Source organism: Dendrobium catenatum, unplaced genomic scaffold (genome assembly GCF_001605985.2).
Source record: "Dendrobium catenatum unplaced genomic scaffold, ASM160598v2 fragScaff_scaffold_1021, whole genome shotgun sequence".
In the NCBI taxonomy this organism is placed as follows: Eukaryota; Viridiplantae; Streptophyta; class Magnoliopsida; order Asparagales; family Orchidaceae; genus Dendrobium; species Dendrobium catenatum.
In genome coordinates this window covers 2,681,170-2,699,228 of record NW_021319483.1, presented here as the reverse complement: position 1 = coordinate 2,699,228, position 18,059 = coordinate 2,681,170, and the positions used below count along the sequence as shown (strand labels likewise).

The window sequence follows — 18,059 nt, the reverse complement described above, 5'->3', positions numbered from 1 at the left end:
TCATTAATGAGTTTCTAAACTATTTAAAGTGAAAACAATTGCATAAAGTTACAAATAAAATCAATGAAGATTTCATAGCGTCAGTTTATAAGATTCATTGTTGGCCAAGTTCTTTCCTTTCGAACTTTGCCTATTTTTTATAATGTATAATGTGAACTACCGAGCAGCCTGCTCAAGGAAATATAATATATATATATATATATATATAATATATAATATTCTATTACCTTATACATATTTGGAGTTTTCTCTAGATAGAAACCTAGCAAATAAATGGCCGGATGGGCTTCGCAGTTTCAAGCTCCTGGGCTGGCGCAATTAAGGACAACCATTTTCTTGGATCTTCCTCTCGTGGAAAAACCAGCTGACGTTACTTCCCTGGATGATAAGTCCAACTATTTTCTCCACATGCCAAGCTACGGATTTGGCTGGATTCGAAGGCAGCTAGCATGGGGTTGCTTGAGGACTAATTTCTAAGGATTCTATCAATTGCTCGTTGTAGTTTTTCATTAAATCCGCAGTAATATTCCAATTTTCCTTTCAGAATAAGATGTGTTAATTTCTTGCCTATTTTTTCACCTTTGTAAAGCTCTATTAACAGGGCAAGTTTTGGCCAACTTAATGAAGCAAACATTTCATCACGTTGTCTATTTTCTTTTCTTATATGTCTCTTTTCTAAGATTATATCAAATATGATTTCGCATTAATCAATGGTCGATGGCTGCATGAGTGTCCTAACCAGGTCAAGCAAAGATCGAGAGAAGTTGGGCTCTTCCTCTTTACCAAGCCAACCCATCAATTCAAGAGTCTTGATGGAGCACTCATCACTTCAAATCACATCTTATAAGTTTAATGAGAAGATCCAATGATCATGTTCGCTTTGCGAGAACTCAAGCCAGCAAGGGTACGCATGAACTATGCTTGCTTAAGATGCTTAAAATATGCAGAAATTTTTCTGGACAGCAAAGTAAAGCATAAAAAAATTCAATTAAATGAGCAAGGGAACGCATGCAAATGAGCCATAAAATGATGACTAACTCCCTAGAAATTTCTAGCACAAGCAAAGCATGCTAGCCATGCTCTGATACCAAGATGATGTGAAACGTACATGCGATGGAGTTACTTTAAGAAATTATAGAGAGAAATTTGAACAAAGTAATCCAAAATAAAATTATCATTTGTAATAAAAGAGTGAACCTAAGAATTCTTAGTTTTAACTCGCTTAGGCAACGAAGAGCGACATTCGATTAACCAATCAATTCAAGAAAATGCAAAGAATAATTGTACGCTACGACAATAAACAAGAATCCACGAATTAATAAAGAGAACATTCACCTTTGGAGCCCATACGCTCAACTAGTCTAGGCTTTAGCGGAAGAAGAGTCTCCACCTTAGACTCGAGGTCGTTCCGAGGAGGAAGGAGCCTTGGATCGTCGTTCTTGGATAGGTGGCCGGAGTATGGAATTCTTGACAGCGATTTCTTGAAGGTGTATTCGGCGACCTGGAATGTCCGGACGGTGTTTGGAGACCTTCTAGCAGGCTGGAAAGCAAGAAAACATGTTCCAAATCTCCTTGGACAGCTGCTGTAGGGTGCTGGAAGTGTTTGGACAGCAATTCTAGATCTCCAATGGTGCAGGACAGCAGGCTGCCTTGGCTGGAATGCTTGAGCACACAGAATATTTTAGGGTGAAGGGAGGAAAACCGTGAGGGGGGACTTGTCGAAATGTCATTAACTGCCTTGCCTTAAGAGGGATTCCTAATTAGGCAGTTAATTAACACGCCAGGATTTGGAATTCACGGGCTTGGCCAAAGCCAGGAGATTCGGCGACAAGGGGGGGCTGCAAGGCAACGGTGGGCTGGGGGCTCACGGCTTGGCTGTTAGCCGTGAGGTTGGGAGGCGGTAGAGAGGTGGCTGCACGGGGAGAGCACCAGGCTGCTGGGACGAGTGCAGGGTTGCGGCCAAAGGCCTGGAGGGCCAATGGAGCCAGCTGCAGAACAGGGTGGGAGGCGGGATTGTTGGGTTGTGGGGAGAAAACCTCAGAATGAATATAATCCGGATGAAATTTCCTTGAGTTCTCACACTACTTGATCATAAAGAAAATTGGAAGAAGGTCTAGAACTCACAAAGAGATCTAGCTCTTCTCAAAACTCACTAAGAGATTTGAGAGAGAGGAGGGTGAACTCACAAAGAGATCATAAGTGAAAAATATTTTTCATTCATCAAAAACTAACTATTACATGAGAAAAGAGCCATATAAATAGACCTCAAAATGACAAAGAAAGTAAAGTACTAAAATGCCCCTTGGGCTACAATAGCTACCAAATACCCATAAGGGTGAAAACAGAAAAATCATAAAATAAAATAAACTACTACATAAATGATGAAAATACAAATCATGATCGTGACCGTCGATCTCCGGCATCTCCTGAAGGTACATGTGTCGAAATCGCTGCTGATGTCCCCATCATTCTCCCCAGGTGGGAGAGAACTCGACCCCGTCGAGTAGATATCTATGGAGCCCTCGTACAACTCTAGGAGATCTAGGTCTAGGCTCTGTAGCTCGTCCTGTCAATCCAAGTATCCTCTACCTCCGGTGTCCCTTTCCAATTAACTCGGTATCTTTGGCGCCCACTTTCCTTTGGGGAAATGACCTCATCATCTAGTATTGCTTCGACCTTCTCCGCTATAGGTGAGTAGGGTAAGTTGGGGAGTGGAGCTAGGTTGGGGGATCTCACCAGGTGGGGTCACACAAGGCTAATTTAAAGAGTGGCTTTTGGGGTTAAGATTCGGGTCCTTCAAAGGCTAACAGGTCTTCTATATTAAATGTATGATTCATGTTAAAGCCCCAAGAGAGGTCCAGTACGTAGGCATTACTATTCTCCTTTGAGATTTCCTTAAAAATGTTCGGTGTTTCGAGCATGCAGCTTCCCGTACCATCACAAAGTCTCCAACTTTTGAATTCTTTGGACCATCTTTTGTTATCAGCAATAATTTTAAGATGGATGTTAGTTTGTTCAATTTTCCTTTTAATTTCGTTGAGTAACTCCTAAAGGTGAAATGCAGATGCAAATGCAAGAGATCGGGTGTGCATGATAAATGACAAGACTCATGAGCTTACAAAAGTTTAAAACAAAAGACAAAATAGGAAGACAACAGACTACAACACTCACACAACATACTAACTCACACGAACACGATACTAGAACAGATGGATGAGTCATAAAAGAGGTCTAAAGTGTTCGGTCTAAGGGAACTGGTGTAGAAGGAGTGATGAAGACGTTCTTAGCTACCAGGGTACTTCTATGGGAAGTCTCAGTTAAACTCATAGGTAGTCTCGTACTGGGAGTAGCGTAATTGAACAGATTAATCCAACTAGGACAGAGATGGTCCTCATCATGGTAGGGCGAGGCTATAACAGGCAAAAAGTAGGAATCAGGAATAAAATAGGATGATTGGTCCTGACTCACATCCATAAGGGGATATCCCAAAGATTCGTCTGCCGGCATTGGACTTATAAGATGGGAAAAAGTTCCTAGGACATCTGTGGGTACAACAGTAAGAGAGAAATCTGGAATGACACGTGTAGTCAAATATAAATCCAAAGGAGCAGCTCCAAAGTTAGATTCTAATGAAACAAAAGGAAGCTCATTATTCAAATTAGGCTCAAAGGATTTCAGACTTAAGGTACTGTCTTCCAAAGTAAAATCAGGTTTGATGTTAATCCTAAGATCCGTAGGTTCCGTTTCACTTGAATCATGTGACAAATTTGATTGACTTACATTCAACTTGAGATTAGCTAAGTCGCCATCAGAACTATCCAAAATTAAATCAGAGTTATCCGAATTCATCTCAGTAATTAAATTAGAATCTTCCTATTTTAATTTCATTGTGTTCAAGGTCAGATCAATCTCTTTCGGGATCAAATCAATATTGTCTAGGCAGACCTTATCCAAAGGGATATCGTTAATGATATTAGACTCAAGAGGGGCTAAGGTCTCGAGGTTAAAAGGTTCTAGACCTCCTAAATCAGGGTTTAAGTCCGGCAGGGGGTCTAACTCAATCACTTCAGTCTCATCCTCAAAGAAGTCCTCGTTATCGATAGTATCCACAAAATGGATGTATTCAGGTTCAGTAGATTTCTTCTTTTTATTGTACTCCTTTATTAAAATAACACTTGTAGGGTCACAGACTGAGGAGGCTAAAGGTTGACTGAGCTGGCTAGAAGTAGGTCCAGGTGGGGACTCATAAGAGAATTGTCCAACAGAAGACTCAGTAGCGGGTCGGCCATCTAGGTTAAGTGACGACCCAAAGGGTGGGGCGGCAACCCTGATGTTACTAATGGGTGGGTGGTCTCGACCACAGTTATGTCCACGGGTTGATCCAACAAAAGGGGTAGGGTGGTGCTCTAGATAATGGCCACTAGTAGAGGGTTGATATTTTAAATTAAGTTCTCTCCTCATGTCTTTCCAAGTAGGGTACTCACCACGAGACTCTTTATGATCTTCCAATTTCATCCAAAATTGAAGAGCTCGATATTTAAGGTGAGACTTAGCGATGCTAATTTGGTTGGGTTCAAGGATATGACATGATTCAAAATAGTCATCTAGTTGTTTAGCTCATTCCCTAAAGTAGTAAGGGTCCGAGAAACCATCAAAGGTAGATAAACGGTAAGGTGACTCTAAGTGAGGTCTTTGCTGTCTAGGATCAGGTCTAAGTTGAGAAGTTGAGTGGGGCATCCTTCGACTAACATGATTGACCGACTGGGTCACGTACCTAGAGTGGGGAGAGTCAGCAAGTTCCTCATTGGTGGTTTTTGTTAGCGAGCCTACAAGATTAACTAGGTCGTCTAACCTCTTTTGAAATCCTATCGAGTCCATTGGAAAGTGCTAAGTGAAGCTTAAAGAAGAATGGGCGCATGATACATCACTTAGACACCAAGTTAGGCTCACTTAGACTCACTATTGGGTGCAGCAAATGTTTGGACAGCAAACCACAATAGTTGGTGAAGAAGTCTAGGTGTAAAGGATGGATTTTGGGATGTGGGCAGCACCTAAACGCTAGGGTAAGATGGTCCTAAGGCCTCTATATGCTGTTGGAATGCGGTGGACAGCAACCCACAATGGCGTAAGTTGTCGAAGCGTTTAGGGTTGAGTGTAGAGTGGGGGGCAGCAACTTAACAAGGGTTTGAGGGCACCTAAAAGTCCCTAAATGGTGCAGGAAAAGTGCTGGACAGCAAAGTTTTCAAATGTAGTTAGTGGCCTAAACACTTAGGTGAGTTGGAATGGCTAAGACAACACTTATGTAATGAACTATGCTTGCTTAAGAAGCTTAACATGCAGAAATTTTTTTCTGGACAGCAAAGTAAAGCAGAAACGATTCATAGAGGCTGGAAAATATTTTTTCATTCATCAAACTGAAATTACAATGCATGAGGCCTCATATAAAATAGGCCAAAATGAAAAAATAAGAAATGACACAAATGCCCTTCCGGGCTACATAAGCGACTAAATGCCCATAAGGGCAAAAGTGGAAAAACATCAAAACAAATACGCTACTACATAAATATGACAAAATACAAGTCATGCTCGTGGCCGTCGATCTCCGGCGTCGAAAATGCTGACGATGTCCTCATCATTTCTCCCCAGGTGGGAGAAAACTCGACCCCGTCGAGTAAATATCTATGGAGCCCTCGTAAACTCTAGTAGATCTGCGTAGGCTCTGTAGCTCGTCCCTGCAATCCAAGTATCCTCTATCTCCGGTGGCCCTATCCAATGAACTCGGTTATCTCGGTTGCCCACTTTCCTTTGGGAAATGACCTCATCATCTAGTATTACTTCGACCTTCTCCGCTTATCGATGAGTGAGGTAAGTTGGGGAGTGGAGCTAGGCTGGGGGATCTCACCAGGGGGTCACACAAGGCTAATTTAAAAGTGGATTTTGGGGTTAAGATTCGGGTCTCAAAGGCTAACAGGTCTTCTATATTAAATGTAGGATTCATGTTAGGCCTCAAGAGAGGTCCAGTACGTAGGCATTACGTATTCTTCCTTTGATGAGAGGGAAACGAATTCAAATTTCAAATAGCTCGAAATGTCATTAACTGCCTTGCCTTAAGAGGGATTCCTAATTAGGCAGTTAATTAACACGCCAGGATTTGGAATTCAAAAGCTTGGCGAAAGCCAGGAGATTCGGTGGCAAGGGGGGGCTGCAAGGCAACGGTGGGCTGGGGGCTCACGGCTTGGCTGTTAGCCGTGAGGTTGGGAGGCGGTAGAGAGGTGGCTGCACGGGGAGAGCACCAGGCTGCTGGGACGAGTGCAGGGTTGCGGCCAAAGGCCTGGAGGGCCAATGAAGCTGGCGGCCAATGGAGCCAGCTGCAGAACAGGGTGGGAGGCGGGATTGCTGGGTGAGCTGGGTTGTATAATCCGGATGAAATTTCCTTGAGTTCTCACACTACTTGATCATAAAGAAAATTGGAAGAAGATCTAGAACTCACAAAGAGATCTAGCTCTTCTCAAAACTCACTAAGAGATTTGAGAGAGAGGAGGGTGAACTCACAAAGAGATCATAAGTGAAAAATATTTTTCATTCATCAAAAACTAACTATTACATGAGAAAAGGGCCATATAAATAGGCCTCAAAATGACAAAGAAAGTAAAGTACTAAAATGCCCCTTGGGCTATAATAGCTACCAAATACCCATAAGGGTGAAAACAAAAAAATCATAAAATAAAATAAACTACTACATAAATGATGAAAATACAAATCATGATCGTGACCGTCGATCTCCGGCATCTCCTGAAGGTACATGTGTCGAAATCGCTGATGATGTCCCCATCAGAGTTGGGTCATGGAATGGCTGCGGATTTGTTGGAGAATGTTTGGACTTCGGTGTGGCTGGGGATGGTGCTGCTTTGCATTCAATGAAGCCGGCGTCCTCAAGTATTCTGTTGGCGTAGTGACGTTGAGTGAGGAAGTACCCGGTGAGAGTCTTGAGCACTTGAATGCCGAGAAAGAGGGATATTTGGCCTAATTGCTTGAGTGCGAATTGAGTGTGTAGCTGCGTAAGGAGATGTTGAATGGCTGACTGATCGTTACCTGTAACAAATATATCGTCAACATAAATAAGTATGTAAATGCGAGTGTTGTTTTGATGAAATAGAAGAAGAGAGGGATCAGAATGACTAAACCCGAATCGTTTGGTTTGAAGTAAGTTAGTGAATTTCTGAAACCATTGGCGTGGTGCTTGCTTGAGTCCTTAGAGGGATTTGTGGAGCTTGCAGACGAAGGTGGGATTGTTAGGGTCATCAAATTTGGGAGGTTGGCGCATGTAGATGTCGTCGAGAAGATCTCCGTGCAGAAAAGCATTGGAGACGTCAAGCTGGAGCATTGGCTTGAAGGGAAAGAGTGAGCAGTATGCGAATAGTTGGCATTTTTACAAAGGGACTGAAGGTCTCGGTATAGTTTATGCCGAACTCCTGATCGTAGCCGAGAGCGATGAGACGAGCTTTATAGCGATCGATCTGACCGTAAGGGAGAATTTTTGTTTTGTAAGTCCACTTGCAGTCGAGGATCAGTTTGTCTGGTGGATTGGGAAAAAGAGACCAAGTGATGTTTTGCTGAAGAGCTGTATATTCATCAAGCATTGCTTTACGCCAGTGAGCAATTTTGGCCGCTTGGTTGTAAGTAGCCGGAGTTGTGGAAGGTGTGGTGTGACTAAGGAGATTGAAGATTTGCTTAGGTTTAGTAATTCTGGATTTGAGGCGAGTCTGCATTTGGTGAAGGGGTCGTGTGGGTAGCGATCTGGGAGGAGAGGGTGCTAGAGAGATTGGTAAGGTTGTGGTTGTAGCCGTGGTATTTGGTGAGGGAGATGTAGATTGTTTGTGAGATGTAGAGTGAGTAGTATGAGACGTTGGAGTAATGGGAAGTGGAGAAGTAGTGGGGATTGTGGTGGATAAGGTAGGGACAAGAAGAAAGGGTGAAACAGAAATGTTTTGTGGGGATTCAGTGGCAGTGTTAGGTTGATTTATGGATTTATAAGGGAATGTAGATTCACAAAGGCTATAAATGCTTTGATCTGAGTAGCTGGAGACCGTCGAGGGGTTCTTGGATTTAAAGAACCGTTTTTGGGTGCGATTACGAGATTGGCTGGTGGAGGGGGCGTATAGTGCCGTCGTTTGCGAGCTGGTTATGTGTTCTTTAAGGTTCTCTTGATGAAGATTGATCTCTTCACTGTAGAGGAGGGAGTAGAAGGTGTCGAGTTCAATGGGTAGAAGAGAAGTGGGAATAGCGGTCTTGAAGGAGTTGTAAGTGGATGGAAGACCGTTAAGAATGTAGTGAATAATGTCCTCCGGATCGATTTTGGATCCGGAGGCAGCGATGCTGTCAATGATGGTTTTAATTTGAGTGAGGTATTGTTGCATCGTCTGACCTTTCAGTTGAATGTGATGAAGTTGATTCTTGAGTTGGATGACACGAGAGCAGCAAGTGGGTTGGAGACGCCATTCAAGAATCATCCAGGCTTCATGCGTGGTTGAGGAGGAAAGAATGTAGGGTAGGATGGATTGAGAAATGGTGGAAAAGAGGGCGGATATAAGGTTGTTATCCGCAAGACACCAGCGGGCGTAGTCAGTGGAAGCAACATTGGTCGGAGGAGTAATTTTGCCGGTAAGATGTTCGGCGAACCCGTTGGCCGTGAACTGCTGAAGAATTTGTGCCCGCCAAATCGCATAATTGTCCACCGTGAGATGATGCGGAGCAAGATTCTTGATATTCGAAACAAGAAACTTGAGGGCAGGAGGTATAGCTAGGTCGGTGACGGGAGAATCAGACATAGTGGGGGAGGAGGAAGGAGGAAGGGAGTTGGCCGAATCTTGATCTCCCATGGCTAGCTCTGATACCATGCAAGAACTCAAGCCAGAGCTCCTTAGACGGAGAACAGAGAGAGAAGAAACAGAATTGAGGAAAAGAAGATTTCGTATTCATTAATGCAGTACAGGGAAGTATATATAAAAATAATAACGGCAGAAAGGAAAATACATAATAACTGAAGGTGCTTATGCTAACACGCTTCAGGTGGTTCGAGGAAGAAAAAATACTGAGCACCTAAATGGTATCATTTGTCAAACCAAAATTGGCAATTCTTCCACCAACTGGGCTAACTCCATAGCCTCGCCCAACCTTCGAGCAGCCATGCTCTTTGGCTCGAGTCCCTTCATAAAATTCTCCTCAAACGCTGTCTCAAAAAGCCTTCACAATTCGCTAGAAAGGTACTCAAACCTCAAACCAATAATCCATCACTTTCCCTTCCTGAACAAGAGCAAAGAACTGCTTGTAGATATCTCCTTCCCTACTGGTTCGAAAATGTTCTAACAAACTATCTTTGAACTCCCTTCACGATCGAATTGGTCTTCTCATGTCTCTCCACTGATACCAAGACAAGGCCTTCCCTTCCAAGCATAAAGCCGCAGCCGTGAGTCTCTTTTCCTTCGTCAGCCCATTCACTGCAAAGTATCTCTCCACCCTATAGATTCACTATCCCATACTTGCTACGAATGAAAATTGTTAGAAAAATCTAGATCTCTTAAAAGAAACTCATACGATGGGAAGCAAACTTGTTAACACTCCAACTGATCCTAACCCAAAATTAGATGACCCAAGCATTGGTACTCCAATAAATAAGGAAAGATATTATATTTTATCCTACCATACCTGACATCACCTTTGTTGGAATTATAAGTCATGCATGCACCATACAAAAAACACATAAGTGGTGTCAGAAAAATACTCAAGTACCCATGAAGAGAGCTAATCTTAGAAAAAAAAAGGGGGAATATCGACCAAAAGAAACCTATAGTGACAATGATTGTGGATTCTCTATAGTTGATAAGAGATCTATATCAGGACATTGTACTTCTGTATGGGTTAATCTAATAACCTAGATAAATGAAAAATAAAATGCCTTGGTATTGAGTAGTGCAAAAGTTGACCTTAGATTATTGGCTAATAGGATTAAGCTACATCAAAAAGAACTTCAAGCGAGCGTCAGGATTTCTATGATCTTATACTATGACAATAAAATTGCTATTAGTAAAGCACACAACCTTGTCTATCATGATTGAACTAAACATGCGGAGGTAGATTGACGCCTATTAAAGAAAAAAAAACTCAAAAAGATTGTGTTTTATATATTTCATCCTCCAATCAAACCGATGACATCTTGAACAAAGGTTTGACAAGTCCTTTATTTGAAAAAATGATTGACAAACTTAGCTTGTATGATGTGTACAAACCAGCTTGAGAGGAAGTTCTAAATATCAGCTTCTGCACACTACAAAAAAAGGAAATTATAAATTATATTTACCTTCTTACATACTTGAGTTTTCTCTAGATATAAATCAAGAATATAAATGGCAGGATGGCTAGTGGTTTCAAGACACTTTGTTGAAGCAATTAAGCGCAATAAGCGAATCGTCCTCCCATTTAAAAAGTGGCTAGCAGAGCTTCCCTAGATGGCAAATCTAGCTATTTTCTCCACATGGAAAGATGCAGGCTACGCTGAAATGGAAGGAAACTGGCGTGGGGCTTTCGGGGGCTAATTCCTTGGGATTTTATAATTTGTATTTTTTCGAGTATATCTGCTGTAATATTTCAGATTTGGTTCTTGTTAGGATGTATACATTTCTTTCTTATTTTTCATCTTTGTAACAGTCTATTTATAGGAGGTAAGTTTTGATCAATTGAATCAAGCAAGCAATCCACCATCTTGTCTCTCTTCTTCTCTTCTACATCTCTTTCCTAACACATAGATTTAGCAGCCAATTCATATAAAAGAATTTCAATGATGTTGAAGTGTATCCATCCGGCTAAACGGGTCTATGAGATGACATGGCATCATGGTATGAATATCTCCAAAACAATCAAAACACTAAAAAACCAAGCTAATTGCCTGACAAATAAGCAAGTCGCTTTTAGTTTTACCACAAACAAAAATATTATACTAAAATATTTTTTTTCTTTAGAACGTTAAGTTTCTGACATATATCAGAGGTAATCACCTTCTATAGTATCTGGAAGAAACTTGGCAAGTCGATATTTCTGCATGAAAAATTGAAGATATGTTTAGTTCAGAAATTGGTGATTCCCAGTAAGGAAATAGATTGCTTGTCAAACCAAAGATTCAGTTACTACCTGCAAATGACTTTTTATGTGATAAATGGTCAAGCCTTCAGTATTCATAAGCATCAAAACACCTTTTGGAGTTGCCTCTGATTCAGTGATTGAGAGACATTCAAGTTAAGTAGGAGTTCCATAATTTACTGCAACTTATCTGACATTGCACTTACTCTCAGGTCCATCAAGCTTGTTAACTGCATCAACAAAACGCTCATGGAGTTCAAGAGTCCACCTCAATCTTGGTTTAACAATAGATAATGATCCAGAAGTTGAGTAACTAGAATGAGTTCTAACTTTAGCTGGAGTGCTCAGTTTTTCATGTGCCTGTAAGAAACCGGATTGGAATGATGGAAAGCCAGAACTCTGAGGTGTCTCATATATATCCTGAATGAGAAATTAGCACGTTAGCTTTGCATAAGAGATGCAAAAGGTATAAGAGATGGTAAAGCGAGTCATATGAGATTTGCATAAGAGAAATAGAGAAAGTGAGAAAGATTCTTGAAGAAATGGAAAAGGAGAAAGAGAGTATATCGAACAAGAAATAGAAAGTGCATGAGTAAGTGGAGAGAGGAGAGAAAGGTTAGGTGCATATTGTATAAGTGATAGGGAGAGTTAATGTTAGAAAGCGAGTTGTAATAGTTGAGGGAGCACGTTATCAAAGGAATGAAGAGAGAGAGAGAGAGAGAGAGAGAGAGAGAGAGAGAGAGAGAGAGAGAGAGAGAGAGAGGGTGCATATTGCATGAGAACTATAGAGTCTGCATGATGGAGGGATGGAGATAGCAGGATAAATGGAGGGCTATGTATATGACACAGAGTATATTAGAAAGGGAAACTGGGATGGAGGAAGGAGAGAAGTGGGACAGACAACGAGAGAACAAAATATATAAACAGGGAGAGAGAAAGAGATGAGACAAAGATGGAGTGATGGACGTAGGATAGATTGAGGGAAGGACTAAAGACTGGATTGATAGATAGATCATTAAACAAAAAAAAAAGATTAAATAAGAGTGAAGACGAGAGAGAAAGAGAGTTGTCTGTTGCATAGGGAAATATGAGAGAGAGAGAGAGAGAAGAGAGAGAGAGGGAGGGAGGAAGACTTGTGTAAAGAAGGGGGAGAGTGGGAAAATAGATAGATCAGTAGATAAAAAGAGATTGAGTGCGAGGAAGTGGGAAATAAAGGAAAGGAGTTATGTGATATGCAAATAAAAGATGAAGGGTGAAGTATGTCTAGGAGAGAGTGTGAGAAAGAGATCATACAATAAACTAAAATTGATGTAGATGTATAGAAGGAGAAAGCATTTATGTTGACAAACTAATATAACTCATTGTCTTTGACATACAAACAAACAAAAAAACAAATTTAGCCACATATATCTTTAGCCAAAATGAAGCTTAAGGACAACAAACTAATTTTCTTTTAATATCCAAAGACAATATTTAAAAATAATATTGACTAGAAAGAATGAAGTAATACTATGACCAAGGTGGAACTGCCTTATGCCCGGGGGGGCAATTTATAATGGGGACAGTTTGGGAAATTTATAATGGGGAACTGTGTTGGATGGACCACTAGCCAATGGAAAAGAAACAAAAGCTCCCAATCCTCAACCACGTTAGTCTTCATTCCATCTCATTTTTTACTTTTCTTTTTAAAAGTTAAGCGAATGATTAAATTTATAGTTTTGGCGCATTCGAATTGGGGCAAGGCAAACAGACTTCTCAGTCTCAACCTAAGTCCGTATTTTATTAAGTATAAATTTGATGTAATTTAGATAAGAAAAGTGCTAACATTTATTATAAAAAAATTATTGCATTCAGCATCGCAACATGGCAAAGAATAGTCCTATAATGTTGAATGCGAAGCAGTTCTAAAAAGGGATTTTTTTTTTCTTTTGAAATACGATAATTTCTCTTTCCTTATTGGAGTAGGATTTCTTTTGGGACTATTTTTTTATTGATTCTTAAAATAGAGTTTTAGTATAAAATTTTTAATTTTTGTACTAAAACTCTATTTTTAAAAACAAAAAAAATTTCGTCCCAAATGAAGCCTAAGAATTCGTTTGGGACAGCTTTCTTGTTATTTTATAAAGTAATTTTTTAGTATAAAATTTTTGTGAATTAAACATTTTTATACTAAAAAAAATGCTTCATAAAACATTAAGAATTAAGAAAGCTATCCCAATGCTTTGTTCGGAACACAGCTTTCTTAGCATTTTTAAAGCAGCTTTTTGCTACAAATTTTTTTTAGATTTAGATATTTTTTTATTAAAAAATTGCTTAGAAAGTAGCGAGAAAGCTGACCCAAACAAAAGCTTAAATCATCCAAATTGCTCTACCTTCATGAAGAAGCTTAGGATCTTATATATTAATATATATATATTATGAGTTTGCCCCCTCTAAGAATTAAGGCTAATTCTACCCCTGACTATGACCAAGTTTTTCAGAAATTAACTTGGGCTGGGGAACCTGCTTCAAGTATATGTCAAAGCTGGGATTACCAAAAAAAAAATTATAAAGATAGAAATAGTATATGCAGATGTTCTTACATCTAAGGAAGGGCAATCCCCATTGTCTGTGATAGCTATTCCAAGTTGCTCGGACAAAATCTGTAAATCCATCTGCTCCATCAGTGACATGTTACTACTGTTGTGATTTCCATCGTGAATTCTATCACCTGAAATTTCTCCTGAAAGATTAAGGAATTCCTTCGTGAGATCATCTGAGTGTTTGGGCATGTTATTCACCCCCTCTTGACCAGATTTGGGATGTTGAGCGTGGAAAGGCAAATTATTCAGTAGCCCGCAGGTTTCTGAGTTAGTTGAATTTGAAGAATATAATTTGGTACAGAATGTAGAAGTTCGAGAAAATGCATATTCCGATTTTTGAGGATGAGACATGGAAGAGGGAGGTGTCTGCGGTGCAGAGTCCATACTCGATTGTTTAAGTTGACAAGGAAAGCCTGCGTAACTTAGAAGGCAATATGAGAGGTGAGCATATGAGAAATTGCATCTGAAGACCTTGCAGTCTGCTAAACATTTAAAGAGTTCAAGAGTAGAAGATGGCACAAATTGATAGGTTCAAATTCTGCCTGGCAAATTCCTCCGTTTCACTCATGCCACCAATCATATTCATGGTGTTCATTATTTCCAGCCTTGTCCACCTAAAAAGTTGTAGGATTAAGGATGCAAAGACTAATCCATTTTTATCCAACGCTGCAGCATTTCAAATTGAATAATTATAATGAAAGAAGATGTTTAGTTTAAATATGCATAAAAATGAAATTATCATATATACGACTAAGAGATTGTATGCATGACAAGAGCTTCAAACAAGTTTCACATGGAAACTTGAGAAAGTGATAAATGAAAACAAATACAATTTTATGCAAAATCCACAAGTGTCCAAGAACCAAAGACACTGAGTTCATTGTTAAGAACTGATATTCTATCCTAGATATCCTAAACACTTAGGACTGAGGTATTTTGAAATACAAGTGTTTGTTCGGACTAAAGTGGTTGATACACGGCTTAGCAAATAAGTTCAATTGTGTGTTTAACAGAAAGGAGATAGAAAGTGAAAGTGACTTTTGATGGGGACATCAGAGCATGGAAAGTATATCAGAGGCGTGGCCGTCGATCTACGGCCACGATCGAGTCGATGTATTTTTGAGTCATTTCATGTATTTGTTCTATTATGTTATTTGTTATTTATGTTGTATTTATTTTTCTCGTTTTACCCCTCACTAAAGAGAGGTTGTATGTAAGTCCTAAGGGCAATGTCGTATTTTATCTTTAAGTCCTTTTGTACGAGGCTATTTATAGCCCTTATGTTCTTATTTTATAGTTAATGAATGATTGATAAAATTTTCCCCCTGGCTAGATTTCTTTGTGAGATCTTGAGAGTGTTTGAGAGATAAATCCCTAGGAGAGGAAAATCGGATAAACCACCACGGTCGAGTTCGTGGTTCTACCTTCTCTACCTTTTTCTCACCTCATTCTCCCTCAACTAGACGGCGGCCTAGAGCTCCTCCCCATCTCCTTAAGTCGATGGCCACCATACAGCTTCCCCACTCCATTGGTTAGACCCAACTCCACTTCCACCCTCACCCGACCACTTCTCCCCACCCCACCCATCGTTCACCCACCAAGCCGTCAGCCCCTTGCTCCACTTTGGATTCCCTCCATCAATGCTTGCCATTATTTCCTTCCAAATTGGGTTTTAATATTTTAGGTAACTCAATTAATTTGCAAATTCAAATTATTACCTAAAATGCAAATCCTATTTTAGGAAAGTTGTCAAATTTCACCCCATTGAATTTTAAAATTAATTGGGAATTAATTAAGCCCTTCCGAATTTAATAATTCAATTTAAGAAGGCTTGGTTTTATTTCCCAAATCCCTCTCTCTCTTTCTCCATGCCGCCGGCCCCCTATGGGTTTCCAAAAGAATTTATTTCCTAAATCCAATTGACTCTCTTAGAAATATTTCCAAACACTTCCCCCTCTCACCTTGGCCAAAATTTCCTAATCCCCTACACCTCTTTATTTCTTCCAAAGTCAAATATTAAGATTTGGAAAAAAATTCCCTAACCTCCCCAATACCGCCAGCCCTCTCTCCTATCCGCCCCTTCTCTCTCTTTCAAATTTTCCTCCCCCACATTAAATCCTTTCCCCTTTGCATCCTAAGCAAGGTTCTCCACAACAATTTTGACAAAGGATTTCCTTCAACCTTTCTCCAACATTTGAAAGCTTGAAAGAACGTTTTCTTTCAAGGAAAAATTCTTGAGGAAGACAAAAGAAAAGGGACGTCGTCTACAACACATCCCTCCTTCGACGTGATGCATGGCCGATCCCGACCTTGACTACGACCTTGCCTACGACGAGCAAGGTTTCGTGCACATTCAGCTTCATTCAACGTTCTTTGACGTCAATCCGAATATCGACAACATCGAGGAATACGTGGATCGCATTCTAGATACTCTTGTCGAAGCTATAGAAGAGCAACTTGGCACCGTTCAGTGGAGGATTGCAACCCAACCGTGATAAAGGTTTACCAATCTTCCTTCTCTTGTATCTTCATTGTCTAACTTGCTCTTGTGATTTGATTGATTCATGAAGATCTTATTCACCTATTTTTGCCAAGCCTAGTAATCGTAGGACTTGAGTTTGGTCTCTATGCTTCTATCTCATTGTTAGCATAGGAATTTTGTTTCAAAGCTACTTAATTAGCATGTTATTGATATTCTACGTTATTTTGATAAATCAAGCATTTGGCAAGCAGCTTAGCCTAAACATAGGCACTCCTCTCTTGTTTTCTTTTGTCGTTTTGGGCTGCTAAAAGTTTTAATCCTAATTGTTTTATTCAAGAAATCGTGCAAATTCTTAACGCATGCAATTAAAACATTTTAGTCCTGCATCAGGGTTTTTATGCTTTTTATTTTGAAACCTAAATTTAGGTAAGAAGTGAATGCCAATTATCATTCAATTTTTCTTCTAACAATATTGTCATGACCTGGCAAGGAGAGAACGGACAAATTAAACAAAGTTTTTAAATTACATCTATCAGCACAAAAATTAATATCAAAATAAAATTTTGTAAACCTTCTTGTAATATCATCATCCAATACACAAAAAGGGCAACTACCACATATAGTTCATTTTAAATAAAAGTACAAAAAATCTACTATTGTTTGTGATGTGAAACAATACATGCGAAAATGACTTGCTTAAGGAAGTTTGCACTTGTAAATTTTAGAGAGCAATGTTAAGCAAAATCCTCTATTGATGTAAACGATAAGATAACATTAAGGTGATAAAATAGCTTAGGTCTAAACACATGTGAGAGGTTGAGATCATTAAATAGTCAACTAAGTCTTACTTTGCATACATGAGTGGTTTCAACGAGAAATTACAATGCTAACAATAAGATTAGTATTATGAAGGGTCTCTCTCACAACCCATTCAAATACTAGGTTTAGCGGAGGCGATAAAACATGCGCTTTGTGAATCAAATTATAACCACGAGTAGAGTAAACTTAGAAGATAGAGAGTGAGTGAAGAGTTTACCCAAAAAAAAAGGAGTTATGAAGCTATGACGATGGCTGGAATGAAGGGGCATCAGCCTTCAAACTTCTGGAACCACTCAACAGCAATGGGAGTCTCTTTAGGCGGCTGGACGACACTAGATCTCCTCATGACAGCAGCTAGGACTGGTTATGGACGGCTGGACAGCACCCTAGTTTGTTGTGGTCAACAAGATAGCAACCTATTGTGCTCAGGGAAACTTCTAGACAGGAAGAAGGGCAGTCCCTAAGATCTGGACAGCAATTATCGCTCCCGGGATGGCTGGACGTCGGTGGGCTGCTGCAGGAATTTCCAAACAGCAAATTGAGATGTTGGGCAGCAATTTTCCTGGAGTTTTGGAAGGGATTTGGGAAGGAAAAATCAGCCAACAGCTGCGGGAAATTTTATTTTGAAATTTGAATTCAAATGGGTGGCCATGAATGCTTTAATTGGAGAATTAATGAAGCATTCAAAGAGGGGAGAAACCCTCATGGGGCCGGCGGTTTCAAGAGAGGGAGAGGAGGTGTGGGAGCAATTTATGAGCCTTCCAAATTAGCACGTATGCATTAGGAAGCTAGATTATGAGATCCTTTTCAATTTGAATTTCAAATTGTTTTGAATTTGAAAACTTTCCTAATTTGGCTTTGACAAATTAGGAAATTTTGGAACTCAATCAATTTTGAATTTTCAAAATTTGATTAAGTGGGGAATGGGGAAGGTGGCCGGCGGTTGGGGTTGTGGAGGAGGTGGTGCCGGAAGGTGGCCGGCGACCAAGAGGAAGGCCGGCGGGTTGGCTCCCTTGGATTTACTGCGGGATGAAGTTGGGGCT

At 40.1% G+C, this 18,059-nt stretch overlaps 1 protein-coding gene across 4 annotated transcripts in view; it reads right to left on the bottom strand.

Moving 5' to 3' along the window:
• Nucleotides 1–18,059, bottom strand: part of LOC110106283 (protein PHOSPHATE STARVATION RESPONSE 3) — a 34,742-nt gene that overhangs the window by 10,721 nt on the left and 5,962 nt on the right. For 2 of the 4 annotated variants that reach the window (XM_020836122.2, XM_020836124.2), the window contains exons 2-5: nt 13,716–14,381; nt 11,340–11,553; nt 11,185–11,261; nt 11,052–11,091 (exon numbers count right to left, since the gene is read on the bottom strand). In XM_020836122.2, coding sequence (XP_020691781.1) covers nt 11,052–11,091; nt 11,185–11,261; nt 11,340–11,553; nt 13,716–14,099 — 715 coding nt within the window. In that variant the 5' untranslated portion in view covers nt 14,100–14,381. The remainder of the gene's footprint in view (nt 1–11,051; nt 11,092–11,184; nt 11,262–11,339; nt 11,554–13,715; nt 14,382–18,059) is intronic. The other 2 variants (XM_020836123.2, XM_028697881.1) reach the window with 2 other exon arrangements.